Source organism: Accipiter gentilis, chromosome 9 (assembly GCF_929443795.1).
Source record: "Accipiter gentilis chromosome 9, bAccGen1.1, whole genome shotgun sequence".
NCBI lineage: Eukaryota > Metazoa > Chordata > Aves > Accipitriformes > Accipitridae > Astur > Astur gentilis.
This window is the reverse complement of record NC_064888.1, coordinates 39,102,180-39,125,660: the sequence shown is the minus strand read 5'-3', so window position 1 is coordinate 39,125,660 and position 23,481 is coordinate 39,102,180. Positions and strand designations below refer to the sequence as shown.

The 23,481-nt window shown below is 43.4% G+C and overlaps 1 protein-coding gene across 2 annotated transcripts in view; it reads right to left on the bottom strand.

Moving 5' to 3' along the window:
* Positions 1 to 16,487, bottom strand: part of HTRA1 (HtrA serine peptidase 1) — a 34,829-nt gene extending 18,342 nt beyond the window's left edge. For both annotated transcript variants that reach the window (XM_049810723.1, XM_049810724.1), the window contains exon 1: positions 15,957 to 16,487. In XM_049810723.1, the coding sequence (XP_049666680.1) occupies positions 15,957 to 16,410 (454 nt within the window). In that variant the 5' untranslated portion in view covers positions 16,411 to 16,487. The remainder of the gene's footprint in view (positions 1 to 15,956) is intronic.
* Between the last annotated feature and the right edge of the window lie 6,994 nt (positions 16,488 to 23,481).

Genomic DNA, 23,481 nt, shown 5'->3' with positions numbered 1-23,481 from the left:
CTCTCCCACCAGTGTGCCTGCACGGCTTGAACCACCAGCCTCTGTCCGGCACCTAAAGGTGGATGCATGCTACGTACGCTCTATGCAACCCTACTCAAGGCATCCTTTCCACTGATACCACCTGTGGTCCATCAACTCCACTCATGAGCCGATCCCATGTACTTTGGAGTTACCGAACGACCCTCAAGGCTATAAAATAGATAACGTGCAGGAAAACAATGGGACCACAAAGCTCTGCATTCCTGGGCAGTGCTGTAACACAAAAGCTCGTGGTCACTGAGTATTCAAGAGAGGTCAGTGGGATTTTCAAAAGCAACTGGATACCAAACTCCTATTGTGGCCATCAGAAAACCTGTCTGCACCATCAGATGTCTAAAATTTCTGGAAAAAAACTCACAATTCTGACACAGCTTCCCTTTCTCAAGTAGTTCAGCGGCATTTTTTTTTTTTTTTCCCAAATTGGGAGCAACTAAGCAATTGGAACACCCCAAAGAGTTCTTTTGTATTTCCCTAGAGGCAAGAAACACCCTTTGTTTTCATTAGTCTTCCCATTTTATCTGATGCTTCCATCTCATATTATAAAAGCAAAAGCCAAATGTGCAATTGACTTTCAGATGAGTATTAAAGTGCTGTGCTGCTCCCATCCATCTTTGCCATTTGGCTTCTAAATCCGTCCAGAGATTAAAGCAGTAAGCAGCTTGTGGATGCTGTAAGTGCCTGTGATGGTGTAACAGGACGATTGATTTGCAGAATTGTAGGAGAGGCAGGACTATCCTATAAAAATATTCCCAACACTGATACCTGAATGACCTTCACTATCTGAAAACCAGACTGGAAAACTATGCAAAGTTTTAAGTACATACTGGAGGCAAAAAGAGATTCAGAGGAACAACTTGGGAACAAAACATTGCTGCTTTTAATACTAATCAGACACCAGTTTGATTCATGGGTGAACAACTGGTTTCAGGTGACTTACCAATGCCAGCTAGCATACACTGCCTTCATGAGAGGGGCGGATGCTCAACCCAACACTATCTAATCACTCAAGAACATGTTTTATTCCCATTATAACCTGTGAAGCATCTCAAGGGCTTTTAAATGCAATCAGACATGAACAGCAGCTACAGCAGTAACAACATAATCCGCTATGCAGTTTCAGATCACAGTTCAGAGACGTTAATCTGCTTTATGAAGCAGGAATGTTGATCAGGAAACTTGTGTCCTCACCTACTCTTCTCCTCAAAACCATTCTGTGCGTTCTCTGATTTACGCATGAGCTGTTGTCCTTGGACTTTTATGCCAGAAAGGCAAAAGGCCTTGCCGAGTGACTAACATCAATTTACCAAAGGATTTACATTCTCTTTATTAGAAATATTTGGTATCAAATGAACAATGCCATTGCTATAAAGCTGACAACTGTAACGGGAGTGTTTTGGAAAACTGGTAGGAGAATGGGAACTGCAGCTTGGAAGTATTCCCTCGCATTAAATAGGAGCTTTGACAGATTATCAGATTGGATTAACGCGATGTTGGGATAAAACTCCACAGGGCACTACTGTATCCATCAATATGCTTTTTGATCACTGCTTATAAAATGATTTAATCTCAGTTACAATGCTGTAGACATTCAAAGGTCACATCCTGCCCTTGAAAAAGAAAGCTCCCACGGAAGAGGGAACTGCACAGGAAACACACAGCTTTTTTTATGCCTTCAATCTTTTTTGCATTTAGCTATTCAAGAAAAGAAAGGATGCCTAAGCTGTACATGGTAAGACTACTAATACTTGATCTGAGAGAGCTGCCTTCACTTTGAGTGGGAGGCTACAAACGCCAAAATTGCAGAAGTGACAGTATTTTGCGTATAATTCACCTCCTTGCGCAGTCCCAAACTAAGCTGCACAGTTAAAAGGTGAAAATTTCACAGTCTGAAAAAGTTAGATAATAAATACTGATTCATGGCATACTGACCTAAAAAGCTTACAACAGCTTGCCACGCCTGTCTATTGCTTATGTATTAGGAATTCTTGCATTGTGTAACACAGTTTTGCAACAGGTCTTGAACAACTGCCCATTTAAATGGAAAACATACCTTTTTAAAGCAAATAAACAAAAGTCAAACTACCATTCAGATGAATTCATTGATGAATGCTAACAAAAAATAAATCCTATCAACTGCTCTTTACCATCATGGGATGACACAAAATCTGAAGGCTATAGTGAAAGCATTAATATGTTGAAAATTTCTCCTATCAAAAAATGAGACCGAAGTGGACACGTGTGCATGCATAGCATTTGCCCATTACGTACACACTTAATGCTCACCATAGCTAATTGCTCTTTGGGATTACCGAGCAATGCACGTGGGAGCTGAGAGGTGCACTTATCATTCCTATAAGCAACCACCACCACGTAAATTTTTATCTTAGATTTGAATTACCAGAAGACACAGGCTACTATGTGGAAGCCTAAATTGCCATAAAACCGCCAATAATACAAACCTAATATGAGCAGATGCTCATTCCTCAACCACCATATGGTAGTTTCCAGCCATCACCAGCCACTGTAGAAGACAGCGGTGAAATTCAGAACTTCCTCAGGAGATACTTTCTTCTTCTAACATACGTATTTTCCACCTGTACTGATAGTTCAGGGTCTTAGTAGAAAACACAGGTTTAAGGGTGGAATGGGTATCATGCAACATTCTCCAAGTTTCCAGGTTTTAAAAGCTGGAGACTGCAGTGGTTTAGTGGACTGTGCTTGACTATTAAGCAACAAAAAAGCAATAGCTTTAAGTTTTGATTGATGATATGGTTTTGACTATTTAATCCCCAGTACATGTGTATTCACATACACACATCCAACCACAACATTCATCCTGACTAAGAGGTACCCCACAAGCAGGTGGCCAGCTCTTTACTTCCATGCTTAAATTGGTCCCAAAAATGTAGTTTTCTCAGCTCAAGAGTACTTCTTTGGTTATACTGGTTTGGTATAACCAGTGTTGAATTCATGAGAATAAAGCTTCCCCAATTTTCTGGCCTTTTTCTTTAAACCACACCCTTCTGGAGCTTTGTTCTTAGTACACCATTTTCTTTTTTTTTTTTTTTGTTTTTTTTTTGTTTTGTTTTGTATTTGGTGTTGGAGATTTTTGTGGCGTTTTTCTGTTTGTTTTGGTTTGTTTGTGTTTTTTTTTTAATTTTAAGTCATTGAGAGGTGGCCTTGAATAAAGCTCTGGCACCTAAATACCATCAGGCTTCAATGTTCAGATCTTTGCAGACTGTTCCTCTTTCTATTTATATGCTGTGATTATTGTGTTTTGTAATGTTTTTTCTGAACTATTGCACAATGCCCTAAATGCCCATGAGCATGGTTAAGAAAACTTTATTAATGACATTATAAAGATGATGGTTGTGAATTCAGTTGATGATCAAAAACTGACTTAAAAAAAACATAAATAGGTTACAGCATGAAAAATTCCCGAGGCAACTAATTCTTCAGGGACTTCAAAGGTGTGCTGGCTGTCAGCCCTTGAATGAAAAGGAAAATCTCTGCCAACTGACATTAAGAGGGCTAGTATCAGTAAACAAACTGCTAGGAGGCAAGACGGAATACCAAGCCATGGAAAAAAAGCACACCCAGCTGTAAACAACTGAAATAATATGCTTTTTGGCTCATCTTTGTGAAACCAAATTAAGATCTAGGTGCTGATTAGGTCATTACTCAAAGTGGCATTGATGCTTTAATGCTTACGATTCATACATGCTGCTTTTGGTAATATTTTGAGCTAAACTGATGAGATGCTTTGGAGATAGAAATCTTATAAAAGTAACCTCTCCCCTTCAGTTGTGAGAACTGTATCTGCTGTTCTGGAAGGTCTTCTCTCAGCGTAGGTCCACCTCTCATGAGAGCAGGTCTTCACACAAAGCTTTAGGTACGTCTTGGTCAGAAATGGATCTTTTTCCCACCCAGTTTTCTTACGTTTTCCCCTTTCAAACAAGGGGGTTCTGCTCCCATCCATCGGGACCAGCTCAGCTCCCTGCCCATTCTCCTCTGCTTCCCGACTGCATCCAATGCAGCTAGCCTGGGCTTAAGGCATCTCAACGCTCCTGTGTCTCCTTTCCAGGGTCTGAAGTTAGAACCAACACGGTTATCATCCCATTCAATGGGACTTTTTGTCTTGGACACAGGGAGGGGGAAAAAGGACACCCCAGTAAACACCAGCAAGCCTCTCCCTCCTACCCTTACCTGGTGTGACCACCCCAGATATTCTCAAGTCCTAAGTCAAAAAGCTCAGATTCAGTCTGGAATCAAGCCTTCAATTTCCTTAAAAACAGCAAGAAACTTTCACTCCCATTAAGATTAAAAAAAACCAAACCAAACAAACCAAAAAACAAACTTCCCATGAAACAGTAAGCATCCAAGACAGCTGCAACTGTCAGTATTTGTAATTTTATAACTGTTAAAGAGGATACTCCTATGCAAATTGCAAGGAGGGTGGAGCACCACCTCCAGGTTCATCATTAAAGATGCTTCATATTGGAAAAGTGCAACACCCCATCCTTCCAGGGGAACGAAATTAAAATACCCTTTGGGTTTGCTTCATGCTTGTACCCAAGCAGCAGCACGCTCAGCCAGGAGGGCTGTTTCACCCCTGCCCCGTTCATCAGACCCAGCGTTACCATCTCAACTGGTGGGGTCCCATGGTCTGCTAACATCAGCCCGGTGCTGGTGGAAGAAAATGGGGATTGGATCCAGGGATCTATGGTTAATCTACCTTTTCCCATTAACTCTATAATGATCACAAGCGTGTAAATCCTTGCCCAGTAACACAGAGTACAAGCATAGCCAACACAACCTGCTGAAGTTTATGGGCTAACTAAATGTATTAAGCTACCCAGGTTGCTGAAAATAGATAATTGCTTCCTCCTGTACTCGCTGCTTAATGTTATATTCAGATACACAATCCCAGGTGCATACGCAGACTAGAGTCTGAAAGAACATCTTGGGTTTGGGTTTCTCTGCAGAATGAAACCAGAAGGGCTTAAGTACTCACGAAACCTCTGGGCTGGCAGAACCGGCGACTACTAACCCAAACCGCAAGACTGTAAAGTTTTACTTGGAAAACTTCCACCCTCCCAAATAAAACTCCAACCGCTGGTGTTTGTACAAACTCCTGTTCATGTCATACAGGAAAACGTTAAAACCTCTGACGCTACTATGGAAACAAAAACTGCAGCAAATGTGCTTAGCTCACACTGAAAATGGTGGTATCAGCAAGCTCCACTGGAGAGACACAAGGAAAAAGTGATATATGGGGATCTGCTGCCACGCTTTTTTTTTTTAAATTACATAAAACTGCAAGCCTAAATATTCCGCTTCCTATTCAAGGATAAATTGTGTAATACACCAAAAAAGGATATTACGCAATGAAAACACTTAAGAAAACAAGAAACATTCTACGTATCGTAGACGATTTGCTTAAGAACAACTTCTAGATCAATGGAGGGAATTTTGAGAGGTCTAAACCACAGCATCTTGCTCATAAAGCTATTGCATCAGTTATTTTTTCCCTGTATAATCGAAAGAGAAACTAAACACATTTCACAGATTTCAGAGAAGAAAATCTGTATTACTGTGACATGCCTAAAAACAAAAATATTTTCATAGCACTAAATAATGGAGAGACATTGAGCATTTTATTCTACCAAATAGTAAACTGCACAAATCTGGTATTCACTTAAAATATTTCCTGCAGCAAGAACCACTGCAAGATTAAAGTGAGGATTTAAAGTAAAATTGCTTTTTGGCAGGAATGCAAACTTGCAAAGGGACAATAAAGTCCATTTTCATCATCATAATATTTAGATGACCGACTCTTTCTTGACAACCTTTAACGAGGACTGTCACATACACCAGAGATTTTGCAAATAGCAGGCTTTGAAATTTGTATTTCCCCTACTAATCCAAAAGCCTGAAGCCATTAATTTTAATCACTGATTTTAAACAAACAAACAGGCTGCCAAGCTAAACAAAATAGGGAATCTATACAAAAGTTTGTAGAACAAAACAGCTCTCAAATTAATGATAACACAAAACAGTTTTCAGACCAGTGTGTGGTTGCTCATATAACATAGCACGTTTGAGTACAGAAACGAAGGTGAATAAATTGCACGTTTTAGCTGATATTCCCAAGAACAAAAGCTGACCTTACTGATTTTCAGGGAAAAGGGTGTGAAAGAGTAGACAAACCCCAACCAAGCAGCAGGACGGTCCTACCGGTGGTGCAGAGGCTGCTGCGATGCACTGGATAGCTTGGTCTCTGCACGCATCTTGTTCCCAACTACTGGCCACAAATTAATGCTTACCCCGCTCAGAGTTTAAGAGGGTAAAGTATTGAAAATGCAAATGTGTGAATAAGTAAAAGCAGATATTGGTAACACATGAATGGCCATGGTACATGAACAGTATGACACATACAGAGCTCTTCTGCACTTACAAAACAAGAAAAACAACAAAGTATGTCAAGATAACTAAATTGTAAAGCACAGAGTCTTCAGGAAACTTTAGTCCAACCTCTTTGGTCCAGCTTCTTTCTTAGTATGAAACAGACCTCTTTGGCACCCAGTCCCAACGTAATTCAAGATTTTCTTGTCACTGAAAACGGTCAATGTCCTTGGGCAATGTGCCTCCAGCTTTCTTGTATCAAGTTCCTATACAACTTCAGATATAAAACTTAACATTTTAGTAGAACAGCAACTGTTCCTACCACTTGTCTATGAGGCAGAATAAGGAGTAAATGAATCAGAGAGAGAGCATCTTCTATTGCAACTCAACTACTGAATTGCTAGACAGATGTCAAATGGTTGGAACATTGCGCAGAAGGGGGAAGACCCAGGAAGGATGCGTGCATCTTGGCGTTACTCAGTCTCTACGCGACTTGTGAAAAGAAATTGGAATCCTCAGCGTCTTAGATTTACCTTTAAAAATGGGCATAACCCCTGTTTCATCTCATGGGACTAGTCTCGAGCTTTAGCAACCCTTGAAGAACCTCACAGGGAGAAAATGTGTACATAAAAACGTCCAGAAATGCCAGAAATTCTTCTATAAACCAAGCGCACTGGCTGCCCCTGCAAAAAAGTCTCACAATTATAGTAGTAGCGAGCAAAAGCAATAGACTCTCAAACTGATGAGGATAAAAAGCAATTTGGTGTAAGCAGGGAGGGCAGGAATCCAGAGTGGAGCGACAGCTCCATCTAACACAACAGGAAACTGCGATTCCTTCTGTAAACACCAGCGGTGAGGTGGGAGGAAACCCAACTTCTACATAAACAGCCAGGCTGGAGCCCCGGGACGGAGGAACGCAGCCCTGTGAGGAGGAACACGCTGTTCCCGGAGCAGCATTGCCATATTAATACAATACCGAGGCTGGGCTCATTGGAGGAGGTGAAAAATTAATGGCAAGTCAGCAGCCCTCTGACAAAGATGCTCGGCTTGGGGTGGTCGTGCCAGCAGCGCTCCCCACGCTTGTACTGGTCTGTCTGGGGGATGAGGAGGGAAGGCAGGGTGCAGGCAGATAGATGCTCAGACACACGCACACACACAAAAAAACCCCAACAAAAACAAAGGTGAAGAGCAATTCAGGACAAGGGCAAAGAGTGCTGAGCTCGAAAACATCATTAACAGTAGTCCTGTCTGAACTGGAAACATCAAGAAATGTAAGTCAGGTAGTTATGGAAAAGAGTCTGCCTGATTTCCTGCAGACAGATGAAAAGAATATTTCAGTCAACAGGTTAAAGCAGACATGGTATTCTCTTCCCTGCAGAAGGCTGAAAATACAACAGATGAGTCAGGAATAATTTCTCCTCTCCTTTTTCCAGCCCTGCTCAGTTTACGTCCCCTCCGACTTGGGTCATCACCCTGCTCTACCTCCCAGCTCCACTCATCCCAGGCAGAGAACCAGCAAAACAACCTCAAAACGTCTATTAAGTAACAAGGACGTGGTAATTCCTATATCCTTCATGTAACCAACAGCTGTCTGATCTTGAAAATTCCTCCTAACATTATAATGCCATTAAGGTCTCATTTTAAGTATGTGAGAAACTTTCACACTGCATCTTTAGAAGAAATCCCTGCTTAAGAGAGACTTAGTTTCAACTTCCAAGAACCCTGGTATGAAGACACCAGGGAATAAAAACAAGTTCTTGTTTTCATGCTTTTTAAACATTTTTTCCTCTAACGAGAAACCTAAAAAAAGCCTCTTAAGATGCAAGCCTAAAAAAAACCTCCGAAGATGCCGCTTCTCTGCAGCTGGAGAAGGCATTGATTTCACCACTTGGCTGTGGCAGGACTCTTCTTACAGTGACACAGAGATGATAGGCAAAAAGACCAAATCTATAGGAAAAACTTCAAAACAGTAATTAAACACAAACCTCCCTCCTACTCTGGAGCTTTGTAACTGTGCAATACATAAATCCAGCATAACTATATCGCTAAAGCCACAATATCTACATATTGAAGAAATCCCTCAGCCTCTGACAGTATTTTCTACAGCCATCTTAAGAATCGCTCTAAGACCGTCCAGATTTGTTTTAATGTAGACATCAGAAATCAATGAGTGTGTGGGAAATGAACCTGGAGTAACGCAGACAGTACTTCCATCATCCCATTTTGGGAACTACAGAAAGGAGGTGGCACTGCCACTGGTGAGACAGCCACCGTCACACAGCGCCCTGCCCCACTGCATCTGTAGTTTCTCCCTAAAGGTTAAAAGAAGAGCAGGTTTCTATTTCACTCTCTCAAATAGGCATATTTTTACGCTATTTAGAGTTCCAATTATCATATTCACAGCTCCCCTATCAACATTAGCTATTTACATAGTGGCTTTTTAACCTGCACATCTATTCTTCTTTATTTTATGGATTATCTGAATATTTTTCATATTTTATTTATAAGTGGTCTCTGCTTGCCCACTTTTACTGTCTGAATACAAAAGAAAACAAGGGTCAGCCAAGTTTTACCTTTATAAATAGAGGTCTACATACAGATCTCTGATACAGAATGGGCAGACATATCGAACAGTGCGTATCTTGTCCTGGAAAACAGGAATGAATTGTCCCTTTAGCACCACAAATGTTGAAGTATGAGATTCCTGGGGGGGTTGTGTTTATTTTGGGGTTGGGATGGTAGGAGGGGAGAGAGTAGTTTGGGTTTCTCTTCCTTATTAGTGCTCCTCGGTCCACCCACTTCTCTCCTCCAAAATTACTGTCTGCAGATGCAGATTGACAGATCATCGATGCTGTTTGCAGAATGAAGCCAAAACTACAGTCTGCAAGTTTAAGAAATAGAGTAATGGAAAAGAAAAGTAATGGAAAATGGAGCAGCAATGCTGGCAAGGGGCAGAAAAAAAATGAGCAGGGACTCATAAAACCTCACTTTGCTCTCAGCTCCGCTACTGGCGTACTGGCTGACCTTGAGCAAAGCTCTTTATCTTCCCCTGCCCTAGATTCACTATCTGTAAAATGGCGTAACAACGTTGGCCTCTGGAAAAACGTCATGAGCTTCTCCTAATGCTCTGCTATGTAAACCATTTCAAATTTTAGACCATTGGATAACTTCTATACACGGTTACTAGATTTAATATGCATTGTCAGGAAAAATACGTGCAAATCCAATTGCTATCAGAAACGTGAAGTGTTTCTTTAATTTGATGAGCTCCATCTCATCAATATTTCTGGTAACAAGCCTGTAAAACTAGCTATAGGAACTATTCACTGCATACCCTTCCCTCCCATCTCACCAAAAAGGCAGCTTTACAAGAGCGGGGAGATGGAAAGACTGAGAAGCCCTGATAGAACTTGATAGGAAAAAAATGACAGACACAAGAACAAGGTTTGGTTAACTAGTAACACCGAAAATTTTAACTGAGTGCCTATAGCATAGCTATGCCATGACTCTCAGCACAGCCCCAGCACTGGTGCCATTAACACGCCACTGCTCGCACCGACAGGACCAGCTACCATCCTGGTGCCAGCCTGTGGAGCTAGTGTGCAATAAAAGCAGAGGCTAATGGATCTACTTGCTCATTACGCACACGTACGTTTTTTTTTTTCTGCAGTGTGTGTGCCTACACGTGCACAAGTTTTTGTCTCCAGAAACAAGCTCTGGGCAGAGCACTCGCAACAAATTGCACAACCCAACTGGCGTCCAGCCTTCTGCTTCCGTCTTACCAGCGCACCAGCGTATCTGATGTTAACCCAGAAATTCAAGAGCTACTCCGTCTGGCTGCCTAATTCATCTTCAGTCACTAAAATACAGTAGCCAAGATCATCTCAATTCACTAAACTTAAAAAGAAAATAACTAGTCACCTGTGTTCTGTCTTCTAAGTTTAAGATACAAGTGCTTCCTGTTACCTACAGATAGGAGGTCAACATCATCAGTTAGTATAAGATCAATGCATTATTTTATAGCCTTTTGATATAGGGGAGTTGAAACTTACTTTTTAGTCATATTCTTCTCTTTGAGGCAGGCGAACTAATTTGGGAATCACAATGACCTGTATGTATCTAGAAGGCAAAATAAAGCCTTTCTTTTTTTCTATATGTGGAACACATCCTCCAAAATAATACTAGATATTCATTTGGGCCCAGTTATAAACGCTGTGGGGACTTGCTGCCAAGTCCAGCCAGGGATCCTAGAGGCCCCAGCAGTTTATGGGAGTGAGGAATGACTTTATTTACAACAAAAGTTAAGTTCCACAGTACCCCAGTTTCTATTTCTAACGTTGCTTTCTTTCACTCCAAGCGCACGTAAATTCACATTTGAAAAATATTTTCCAGCTTCTCCTATTTCTTGGACGGCAGAGTCTTTCCTTTAACTGCTCAGGACAGGCTGCCTCCATCACATCCAAACTCCACTTAATAGGACTCCTGCTTACTCATGGCTTTAAGTATTCCTCTCCAGTCCACAGGTACCTTTAAATTTCAAAGCCCAGAAGATGAAAGGATTGAATCTTTCCTTGTTCCAAATCTGTATTTACTGACTTGACTGTTTGAAGTCTAGAGACTACACAGAATTACTGCCGGCTCCCCAGGAAGGAAATCTAGATGTGGAGAGGGGAAAAGGTGAGCTTCTTCAGACAAACCACTTCTTACAGTTCCCTCTTCTCAGAGCTGAATACTTGGCTTTGGAAGCGCTTTTTAATCCCACACTTGGGGATTGGTTCTCTTCTGAAAATATGTTGCTCTTTATTTCCATTGCCTTCAGCTGCCTCTTCCCTCCCTCCCTCCCTCCTCTTCTCCTGCTGCTGCAAAAGAGACTGAGGAAAGTCAGAAGATAATGACTTTCAGACCACCCAAACACAGCAACTGAGGGACATGAAGGCAGCTAAAAAAAATTAACGGCACCGGAGCGCTCATTTGTGCATCCAGTTCCTCAACACCTGGTCCTCCCAGGTCATTTTTAATAGACTCAACACGTGCCAAGTAACCTGTGAAGGTCTCCCAACGTTTCTTCAGCGCACTCACCATCATCACATGCCTGTTGTTATCTTTCGGGAAACAGCTGAAAGCCTAGTTCATAACAACAGTATCAACTTCCCTCTTGATAAATACCTGGCTCAGCTCCTGACCTTCCCAGATTTCTCAGCTGAGTTTTTCTTCCTGCCCTGATTATTCATTCCTGCAACGCTTAGCGCTGCCAGCCTTATCTGTACTACAGCCAAAGGAATTCAGGCAGGTCCACCTACTGCTCTCTCCCATCCTCTGCTGCATGGATCTCTCATTCTTACACTGTTTTTAAAGGACTCAATGACAAATGGTTTATTGACCGCGGAGGTCCTTCTCTTCTGCCAGATAATTACGCAGAGTCACTTGGATGCAATTTCACCTGGTGCATTTCAAAATACAAAGTCAGCTGTTCTGCAAGAAACTGAGTTCAAGGGATGGATTATTTTTTTTCTTCCCTCCCCTCCATCTCTGGAACAATTAAATGATAATGTGATGAAGAGAAATAGCAAAGCCTGTATCTGCTAGTGATATCCACCTTTCCAGAACTGAGAGTTACCCCTAAACTCACCTCTGCCTTCCCCCAAAGCAAGCAGTAATGACCTGCTTAATCTAAACCAGAAGAGCTCACATCAAACTCCAGATATGACATCATGGTGTGAGCATGCCTGTGACAGAGAAGCATGAACCGCCTGTGACAGATCCTAGCGTGCTGAGGTTACTGGGATACCACATTAGACATGGTGAGCCTCATAAAAATATGAAAACATAAAAATCCGGTTCAAAAAGGGGCAGAGGAAAGTCAGGAACTGAGAGCAACCACGAGGAACTTTGTTATTTTTAGTCTGGTTAAAGGCGAAAGGACAAATCCAGGTTAGTTTGTATTTTACAGTGTGAAGAGCACAACGTGGAGAGAAGGGCATGCTGTCCTAAAATGCCTGCCAGCATCTGCCGGGGGAAGCGAGGAAGGGAAGGAAGGCTGGTTTAAATTGTGTGTTGAATATCCCAAGACTTCTTCCCTTGGTCAGTGGGAAGGATTCAAGAGGACCAAAAACATATTTGCAGAAGAAAAAAGAAAACATCCTCCCAGCACACCGAACCTCATCACACAGAATATTGAGGTCTCGTCACACTGACCTCACTCCTGGGCGTGGGATGCTCTTTACACAGTCATGGTTTCTGCTCAGAGGACGTTCACCTCTTTTCTTCATATTTTCATCAGTACCAACCCACGCTGCACTGCCCCAGCACGCACTTTGCAGGCCCAAATGCCTTCTACCGACATGTCTCACGTCCTTCGCGGAAAGGGAAGATTTCTTTTGTGAAAGCTGCAGCTCGGCAGCCCTGCCCAGGCTGGTGCAGAAACGGCTCGCTGGTGCTGCAAGCGCTCATCTGCCAGAGTTTTTGATATGAAAAGCAGGGCTACGTCACCTGCCAGAGGGAAGATCTGCCCAGGGCACCCTGGGGAGGCTGCCCACCACTGTGGCAGGACAAGTACCACCAGTTGTTGCACCACTGGTTACTGGTTACGCAGGAGGGGAGAGCTGGAAAGGGCGCATCGCCCCAGATGGGGACACAGCACTAATGAAAGGGGTCGATCAGCCACCACACGGTGTGTCACCCTGCTCATCGCCTGACTCCAACAGAGGTGAGCCCAAGCAGGGCGCGCTTCAGCCCTGCTCCCATCCCGTGCGCTCACCGTACTAGTTTAACTGATGTTATTTCCTGGCTAAAAAACACAGCCAGGCTTTCCCCTCTCCCCTAGCTGCTCCTGGGGTTTCTCCAAACAGAACCTGTTTTGTCCTTTCTGCGTGTCTGGCTTGCAGGGCGAGCCGCGGGACGATCCTGCACCCCGGAGCACATCACCACGGTGCAGGAGACCAGCTCAGCACCTGGGTGCCACATGGCTGCACCCTGCCAGCACCCATCCTTCTCACCAGTGTTCAGGGCCAAGGGTAGAGTAAGCTCCGAAGCATATGAAGTTTTTCTTGAGTTTTTTAAGACTCACGATTCCCATTTTGCATAGGAAGACATCCCCCTTATGCATATGCAGAGCCAGAGCAACCTTCCCCTGCCTCTCCCACATCCTCTCATAAACACGCCCGGTATTTGAACAAATGCACAGAGAATCACTGAAGGACAAAAGCAGCACCGGGAGTGGACTGTAGAGGATGAAAATTGAAAAAGACAGAAAGTTTCACTTTATCTGAGATACACAGTATCGTACTTGACCAGCTACTAAAACGACGTGAAACTTAACAAAAAAGTGCTTTCCAAACACTTTCCCTGCATCCCCATTCCCTGGTTTCCCTGGGCTGTTGCACTGTATTCACCAATTTATATACATATGTTGCTATGAAAGCATAAAAATATTTTACCAAAGGTAACTCCATCTCTAGGTAGCAAAAGCACTCCTGGAAATGAACTCAAAATAAAATTAAAAATTAACAACTCTAAGGAGTCACATATTAGGCGGTCACTTTCCGAAACAGTGGTTCAATTTGCCTCCAGGGAACAGCGCTTTACAGCCTACTCTCCATTTCTTTTTATTTTAGGTTCTTTACATATGAAAAAAAGCTTTGCTTTCAGCAATGTTTGCTCTGGTCTGGGGATAAACATGTGCTCCTGGTCAGCTTCTCTAGCACCTTCCTTTTGTCCCTAGCGATACAGAAAGCAAGCATCATTCCAACCAGAGGTGCAACAGGGCAAAACGATTGTCTGGATGTACACATGATGTATCCACTACAGTGGAGTTTTCCTATACAAGACCTATATGCAGCCTATGCATTTTCCGTACAACCTACCAGAGGCACGTTTTACTCTTCAGCTCAAACACAGCCCGAATTCTGCAAATGTTCAGCAGAGAAGACTGAGAGAACAGTATTGGTTTCGTGAACTGAGAATAAAAATCACAAGGCATTATGTTATACTGGAGATCAGGAAACTGTAGCGTGAAAGCTTTAATTGTCTCCAACATCAGTAAATGCCAGCAATGTTCCACAGAGCACAACGCAGCTTTGAAACTGAGGGGAAAAGCAGCGGTACAAAAAATCGATTGTATCGATACCAAAGTTGTAAGTTTGATCCGTAATGCAGAATCAGTATTTTGCCCAAACTGAACGTACAGTTGCTATGCATCAGAATATTCTTCTGCTGAAGAGATGATGACTAGATCTAGAAAAAGATTTGCTTTCAAAGAAAGAAGTGCAGAAACGGTACAACCTAAACCAAAAAAACCCCAATCCTCCGTGACACAGCACTGACTTACTACTAACTTCAGAAATAAAGCCTTAATTCACACTCATTTTTACGTATTACCCCCTAAACGTGCCGAATGGCTTGGAAACAATATGCAGCCTTAGCTTAGAAGGTTTAAGCCAGCCTGTGTCAGGGGCTGCATCTTGTACAGGTCATCCCCTGTTCATCCCCCAGCACGGTTTTGCCTTGCGGTGCCACATCCCGTCTTCATCATTCCTGCAAGACTGAACACTTCAGCGGGCTGTTCGCTCCGGCAACTCCATCTGCAGAGCCACAGTTTCATAACCCAGCAATGTGTCTTTACATGGTTTACAAATAATTAGCATCCGTCCTGCGGCTCCGAGTACACTCCGGTTACGCCCGACTCGACCAAAACAACTAAATAATAATAATACTGAAGGAAAAACACTACTAGCTATATTGTTACCTCTCGACGGCCACTCCCATCCTCCTCCAAAAAAAAAAAAAACCTCACCAAAACCCAAACAAACCCCAAAGTCAGCTGAACACGCTGTTTAGTTACAAGCATCCCCCTCTCCAGCGAATCTATTATTAATAATCAGAGCGCATCTGCTAAAACGGGCAAAGGCGGCCAGCTGCCTGCTCTGCCGACACGGACACGCCGCGCTCATTTGCTGCCATCGGGTTTTAACAGCTTCTTACATTCCTGGCTTTATTTCCCGGGGCATTTCTCCGTGACAAAGCGCCTGGGTGGGAGGGAGAGCGCTCAAATATTTCTCCAAACTTTGCCGGACCCGGGTCCTCGTCCCTACCGGCTTCTGGAGCTTTGAAACCAGTTCCCCCCCCCCAGTTTGCACGGGTTCTCTGGGGGGGGGGGGGGGGGGAGGGAGCTTTTAAAGTTGGCTATAGGGCTGTTTTTCCCCTGTCGGCTCGGCAGCCGAAGACAAACAGCGCATTCTTGCTCTAGTTTCTCACTGGACTCGGAATACCAAACTGGAGCCAAAGCCAGCCCTTTTTTTTTTTTTTTTTTTTTTTTTTTGGTCCTCACCAACCGGGAGCTGTTCGCTCCCTTCCCCTCTCCCGAAAAAGGACGCACCGGGGGGGGGGGGGGGGGGACGGGACGACACGACCCCGAACCGAGGGTCCTCACCCGGGACGATGGGACCAAACCCCGGGGTCCGGGACCTCACACCCCCCCACCACCCCAGTCCCCCGTCCCACTCCCTGCCCCTTACCCTGCCCGCAGGCTCCGCGCTGGATGGCGATGATGGGCGGCTGTCGGAGCCGTTCGGCGCGGCGGCTGGCGGCCCGCAGCTGGCAAGGGCTGGCGTAGGTGACGGCGTCGCTCCCGCAAACCGGCTCGCTGCTGGAGCACAGGCAGCGCCCGGCGGCCGCCCGTTTGCGGACGGTGGCCGAAGCCGGCACGCCGCCGGGGGTTACGACGCATTGAAGCCCCTCACCGCAAGGCGGTCCCCCCCCGCCGCCGGGCCCGCCGCAGGGTTCGCCCTCCTCAGCCCCACAGACGCGGCAACAACCGCAGGCGTCCAGCACGGCACCGCCGGGGCAGGAGGAGGGCAGAGGAGGGCAGCGGGACCGCTCGCAGCGCTCCGGGCAGGCTGGCGGCGGGGCGGCTGTGGAGGCGGCGGGCAGCAGTGCCGCCAGCAGCAGGCTCCAGCCCCACAGCGGCATGGCGGCGGGGAGAGAGAGGCTGAGGCGAGGTGAGGAGCGGAGCCGGTGAGGGCGGCGAGGCGGGCGGGCGGCTTTTAGCCGTGAGGAGAAAGGCGGGGGGGCGGGGGGGGGGGAAACCGTGAGGGGCGGGCGGCGGGGCGGGGCGGCGGGAACGGCCTCCTCCAGGCCCTGACACCCCAACCGGGGCCGTGACACCCCCCCGGGGGCCGTGACACCCACCCCGGGCAGTAACACACCCCCCCGGGGTCGTGACACCCCTCCCCGGTCGTGACACACCACCACCACCACCCCCCCCACCCCCCCCCCCCGGGCTGTGGCATCCCTCACGCCCGGCAGCCAGACCCCTTCTCCCCCCTCGCCTTTTTGGGGCAAATTGAAGGGAAATGTTAAAACTTAGCCGTGGAAAGGGGGATAACAAGGGGGTGGGGGGGTTGAGCACTCTTCCCCGCTTCAGGAATTACGGGAAGGGGTAGCTAAAAAAGGAAGGGCCGGTGATTTCTCTGGCTGCTAAGGCGGCGGGTGGAAGAGCAGATAAGGAGGGCAGGGCCGCCAGTCGGTCCCCCGGTAGGAAAAGTGAAACGGTCCATGCAAATGTATGCAAATGCAGGGCATCCCCCGCCGGGAACGCCCGGTACTCCCGCCGGCGGCGGGCTGAGAAATTCCCGGCCCCGGAGGAGGAGGAGGAAGAGGAGGAGGAGGAGGAAGTCAGCTCCTGCCGGGTGGCTTCTGCTCCCCCCTTCGCTGCTCCAGAGATCCTCGGAGCCTCAGGGCAAGGTGGGTGCTAGCAATTAGCAGAAGGTTAATCAGCCGGCAGGAAAAAAAAAAAGAAAGAAAAAAAAAAGCTGATCCAATTTGCCTGGCAGCTGTGCAACGGCCAGAACCTATAGACAGAGGCCTTCTCGCCATATGCTCTTTTAGAGCGCACAAGGCAGTTTAATCACACTTTCTACAGAAAAAGAGATAATTTCCAAAGCTGGTAGGGAAAGGTATAACAAGAACTAATAGTTGGAAATGGAGCACGGCCGGTTTTTCAATTACAAGCCGATTAAACTTTTGAACAGACTACCAGCCTGTGATTATTTAAGTGTATCTTTATCAGGCACCCGATAACCAAGGGCCTAACGAACTTTACAAACCACTAGGCAAGATGAAATGCTGTTAACTGTTAAGCTGAGCTGCAACTAAGAAACTGAGGGTGCCAGCGACTACGTTAATACAGAAGGATACAAAGTCTTTTCCCCTGCAAAAAGTGGAATAATCTTAGAGCCACCCGAGCAGGTGGAAGCGCAGCATCCCAAGTGTCAGGATTCAAACCTAATTGTTCCAGAGAACAATATAAAAATCTTATCAAAGTGTGACCACAAACCCACAAATGTGCAAAACTTACTTAACTGCTTGGTTTAGTACCTGAGGATGGGAAACCACGTAGACTCCAACGTTGCCAATAAAAGCTCCAGTACCAACCCCTTACATCTGCTGTTTTCCAGTAATGCTGTGCAAGAAAAGAGATTTCAGGAGAATTACTTCACTTCTGAAGTGACCAAAATAGTACAGTAGTAATCTGGAACAACTCACAGCAAAATTCCTTAGTATTAAAATCATTACAGTGTTAAAAAGTCTAAGAAAAAGCTGAAAAATGTTTACAATTTTAAATATTTTTAAAATGTGTGTATATATATAAAAAATATGGATAGATACCATGGTAGCGTTTCCAAATTATTTATTGTTTATCCATTATTTATTGGCTACTTTTAATAAGTTTCGGGGTTTCAGGTTTTTTTCCCCCCCTTTTAAACAAAGACAAGTCTTTAAGGAAAGATGAATAGTTTATAGGAAAAAAATATATAGGTTCAGAAAAGCTCTTATAAGCTTCTATTTAGAAGCAGAAGCAAAATACTCAAAGACCGGTGAATTACTGTGGGGTTTAGTCCTACCCCACCCAGAAAGGTTATCTGCTTTTCTATCACATTGCCTTTGTCAGATAACTTACTGTTTGAAGCCCTTGGAGCCTTATCTCCGTAGGCAGGAAAAAATCACAGGTAGTGGGAAACCTCCTTGTTCAGTCTTCCTCTCTCCGTGGATGTTTCTGTCTTTTTTAGCTTGGTATCCTTTGACATCAGTCATTCTAGGGAGCAAAGGCAAGGCATGAAGAGAGGCTCAAAATAGATTAACAAAAGCCCTGTTGACAGAACCCCCCTTGGAATAGTTATAATTTAGTAAATCAGTACCCTAGTCCAAAATCTAAATAAAGCAAACGCATCCTTGCCTCAAGAAAGGAGTTATTAATCCATGAAAGTATCAACTGTTCATCTTATAAAGTTTGCAAATCTTCAGCTACATATATAACTACTTCAAGAACTACTACAAGTTTATGGTGTTCTCGCACAAAAGCTTGAAAGTATATTTATCTTTTCTGTGATGTATGATTATTTTTTTGCACAAATCACCCAGCACTATCAGCTTCAACCTCTTTGACAGACTACTGAAGACCTGTGATACACTAGCCAATATTTTTTCCTAAACAAACAGAACAGAAAAGGGAAGTACATTTGTTGATAGACAGACAAGAGTTAAACACCGCAAAGGAAATAAAATATATCCCAAGGTCTTAAGTGAAAACCATCAATTAGCAGTTGACTTCTAATTAATTAGCAGAGACTAGTATTGAGGACCTTCTGCTGTTATGTTTTTTGTTTCTTAAACCAGGTAAGGATGTGAACCTTAATCTGAGTATTAAAATATAATTTTTTTTATAATACAAATTTTATAGGTTTCACATGGGTACACACACAACTGAAAATAAACACCTCACTTTCCAGAATAACCGAGATAAGTCTTTGAGGGTTTCATAACCTAATTTACTGACAAATATATTTGTTAATTACCCATCTAATCTGCGTAGAAGTGCGTTACACCTGAAAGGCACTGTAAACCCAGAAATAATTATTACTATGGGTAATTAATAAATAATTGCCCATAGTAACGTTTCCACACAGAATGGCTGTCCACGCCAGCAGACATTTATCAATACTCAGAGACACCAAAACTGTGGTCTGAAAAATACTTACACTTGAGAGACTTACTAGTAAAATATTTCATCTCCTACTTTTCAAAGGGAACTCGATGATAGGAGGCTGCATCTAGAGATCACATGCTACAAATTCTTCTGAAGGTATGAAAGTTTGGCCACTGCTGTCGGCGATCCAGAATTTGGCCCGACATTCAGGCTCAGCCCTGCTCTCGGTAGCGGTCAGGACAGAAGAGATCAGCCTTTCCTGCAGCATGACCGTATGTTTGTATTACCTGTTATGAAAACAAGTTTTCCTGGATGCCCGCGAAGATGTTCGCCACGTCACCCAAGATGTATCATTTACCGCCTTTGAAATTTCAGTTTCAGAAAGCAGCAGAACACCTTGTGTTAAGAGCTGCTACCTCCAGTGGTTTCCTTTCTTACATTGCCACTGCACAGGGGGGTGCTGAGGAGGTGGCTTTGGAGTAAGCACCTGGGCACACCTGGGAAGGGTGGGAAGCAAGGAGCAAGTAAAGGATGGAGAAAAAAAAAGAGTACACTTGGCAGGAGAAAAAGGGGTTAACGTTACAGTCTGGGGCTAGAAGGGTCCTGGCCAGAAAAGAGGATTGGGGAAGTTTGAGATGACCAGAATGCCTATATTCTGAGCAAACTTAAACAGCTTGGACTTCGCAGAAAGCTTTTCTAGGTTTATTATGACTGCGTTATCGTTTTGCTTTGTTCATTAATGGCTTTCTCCCAGATTTTCTAGGGGAAAATTTATGCTGGCCTAAATACTTTTGGCCAGGGTGTAACACCCCTACCCCCACCTCCCAAAACCCCAGGACTTCTCTGCTTTGCAGGACTTCTCTGTTTTGTTAAACAAATATTTACTTTTTATTTAATTAAAAAATAAAAGCTTTTAAAAAACATATGCTGGATTCATCGCTACATACAGAAAAAGTGCCATTACTCTGAAAGAGAATGGCTGCAAACCAGGGAGTTTAAAACTACATACTCTTTTCCAGATGTGAATTCAGCCCTGGTGCTTGACAAGCATAGCTGCTGGCATTATTTACAAAATAAATGAATGATCAGGGTGCCTCACAGGAAACCAAGCAACTGCCCCAAGAAACTATTGCTAATCTGAACAAATTAAATATGTATTTGTATACACGTGGGTTTTTTCCCCTCGATGTCAGAGGGCAATCCTACAACTAGGAGTACAAGTATTACACTACAGGCAGGGACTGTAAAACAAACGTTGAAGCTTCATAATTTACTTTATAGAAAATGAATGCACTGCTACGAAAGCATACAGTTGACACCCACCTGTTGAGAAAAGATATTACTTAGGTGTCCCGATGGGCTTAGTTATCATCAGGAGAATGGGGGCATTAGGAATGTAGTCCAACAGAGTGGTTTAAATTCTTAAAAGATGTGTTCACTATGCATAGATATGCAAAATTACAGTGTCATTTTAAATGTAAATCCCTAATTACAGTGTCAAAGGTACCACTTTGAAGAACAATATTCGACTACTACTGCACCATTACACAGTGCCTTTACAAATGAGTACCAGGTTCTTTTTCTCAGAGAGGTTGCACAGAAAATCTGAAGCGAGAAAACAAGGCAGACATTTGGGACATGATTCAGTTAGAATAGGACTCAATGCTTAATTTTCCAGAGAGTAGCCTTCATTACTTCAATGGAAGATCTCAGAAGCACTTTTAGCAGCTTACTGGCTTGGAGCATCAAATAGTTATATAGATTGTGGTCCAAAATACAGATGAAGATACTAAATAAAACTGATAAAACTATACATAGCAGAGAGAGCTTCTATTTTTTATTTCATTTTAACTTTTAGACTAAAAATTTCCCCTTCTTTCATTTCTTCCCTCAGACTGATATGGACTCTTTATAAGAACAGTAATATTTCTGACCCACACCTTCACAGAGCACCTTTTTGGCGTGCTCATTAATTTCTCCATCCATTATAATATATATTATAAAGCCTATATACTATACATACTATAAAGCCTAAAAAAATTAGCCTTTGAATATCAACATTTTCTACTAATACAGCCATTTTTATGACGGGCAATACTCTGTGATGCCACATGCACTTTTAACTCATTTCTGTATAGAATTTTGACTTCTGAACATATATATGCAATTGCAAAACCTCAAAGTCAAAAAGTAAAATTATTAACATGGCAGCTCAGTTAGTAAAGAACAAAGTTTCAAACTGTTTTGGTCCCCTTCAAATTGTAGACCCAATTACCCTGCTCTACCTCCAAACTCTTTGTCTCGCATTACTTTGCCTACCAAAAGCAGAGATAGTTCCTTTCCAGTCCAGTAGTTGAAGAGTCTGTACTCCCAGGAGACATTTTAAAGGTCCTTCTGACCAGCTGCATCGCTCTAGATAATCAGTTTCCCAGGTACGTTCCAGAAATATTAAACTGCGGTAATTGAAAGTCAGCTAGCTCAGCTCTAGACCTCTTAGTACAGAAAGTTACTGCCTTCCACTGCTAGACATAGGCACGTCTTTCAAGCAATAATTAATATTTTCAGCCTGCATGTTTTATACAATCATCTAACATACGTATATACACAGATACTTGCTTCTCATTCAAAAAAGGCTACTCTTATGAGACTGAATTACTATCTAGCTATTAGCAATAGGTTTCTCTTGTACTAGTTTATCACAGGAAAACATCAGAAATGTCATTTATTTTGTTAATGCTGGGGTTTGAGTTTTGCTACTTTGGAGAATTTTCATACTACAAAGTGTCAGTTCCTCAATTTCTTCCATTTCAACGATTTTTTACTATCCTCTGATTGCCTGCAATTGCTTTCCACAGTCAGTAGCATCACGAGAAGCTTCATGCTTTCATTATTCACTGGACAAGCTAACAGATTATTCACTTTTTTCTTATAACATCATAGCTTCCTCAGGAGTAAATCAGTATTGTAAACAAAAGCTACAGGGAGAAAGGGATATTTGGTTTTGTCTTCAACCAATTTGCTGCCACAGTTATTCAAAGCTTACAAGGAGCAAGTGTTTAAAAAAAACCAACAAACAGACAACCCAACTTTAAGTAGTCCTGTGACTTAAAAACTGCAGTTTCAAGATGGATTTTTAAGATGCAGAAATATACTTAAAAAGTAAATGCCTGACTTGAGTAAGTTTTAAAGCTAGAGCACGACCTCTAGGTGGTGCTGACATCCTGTTATTCCATGAGGTTAAGGCACATGCCAGTTTATTAAACTATGTTCTGCCCTTTGGCAGTTATCTTCAGGCACGTGGACTGCAGAATTAGCAGTTACAATTTCTCTAAGTTTCTTATTCTAACACAGGGGGTCTAAATCTATAACCATAAGGAATAACTCAATCCCCTCTTCAGTAAAGGGGCAACAGCAAGCACACAGCAAATGAAAACATGCAAGACAGCAGGGAGTAAGACAGAGAGCACCCAGGTCATTTCAGTGACCACAGTTCAGGTCTCAACTGGCTGGGAAAGGTAACTAAGATTTTTAGGAAAATAATTAGAGGATCAAAAAGTTGAAAGCTAAACAGCAGAGATGCATGCGGTAAGATAGAACTAGAAATGGTATTTTCAGCTCCTTTAAATGAGTTTGAGTTGCAACCAGTAATTGCATTTTATTCTCACATTTATTACTAGGAAGAATAAACTGTATTGCTGTACATGGATTAGTATCCAACTTGGCATGTCAAGGACCTTATGGAAACTTCAGCTCCATACTGCTGCAATTGGGCTGCTTTTGGAACTTAGTGATGTTAGGATAAAACTGAAAATGTCTAGTTTAAATGGAGATGGCCTATCAAAGGTACAATCGTATACACATTTCATACCAACTCTGGCCTGTGGTGCAACTGGTTAAAACGGAAGCTTCAAGACACTCAGTGCAGTGACTCCTCTAGAAGTCATATGTTACAGAGTAAAAAGTTGGGGCCAACGGCATGCACACTTTGATACTAGTTTAACTGGAGATGTGTACATACCTGAAATAATTCACAGTCAGAAGATGTCGCAGTCAAA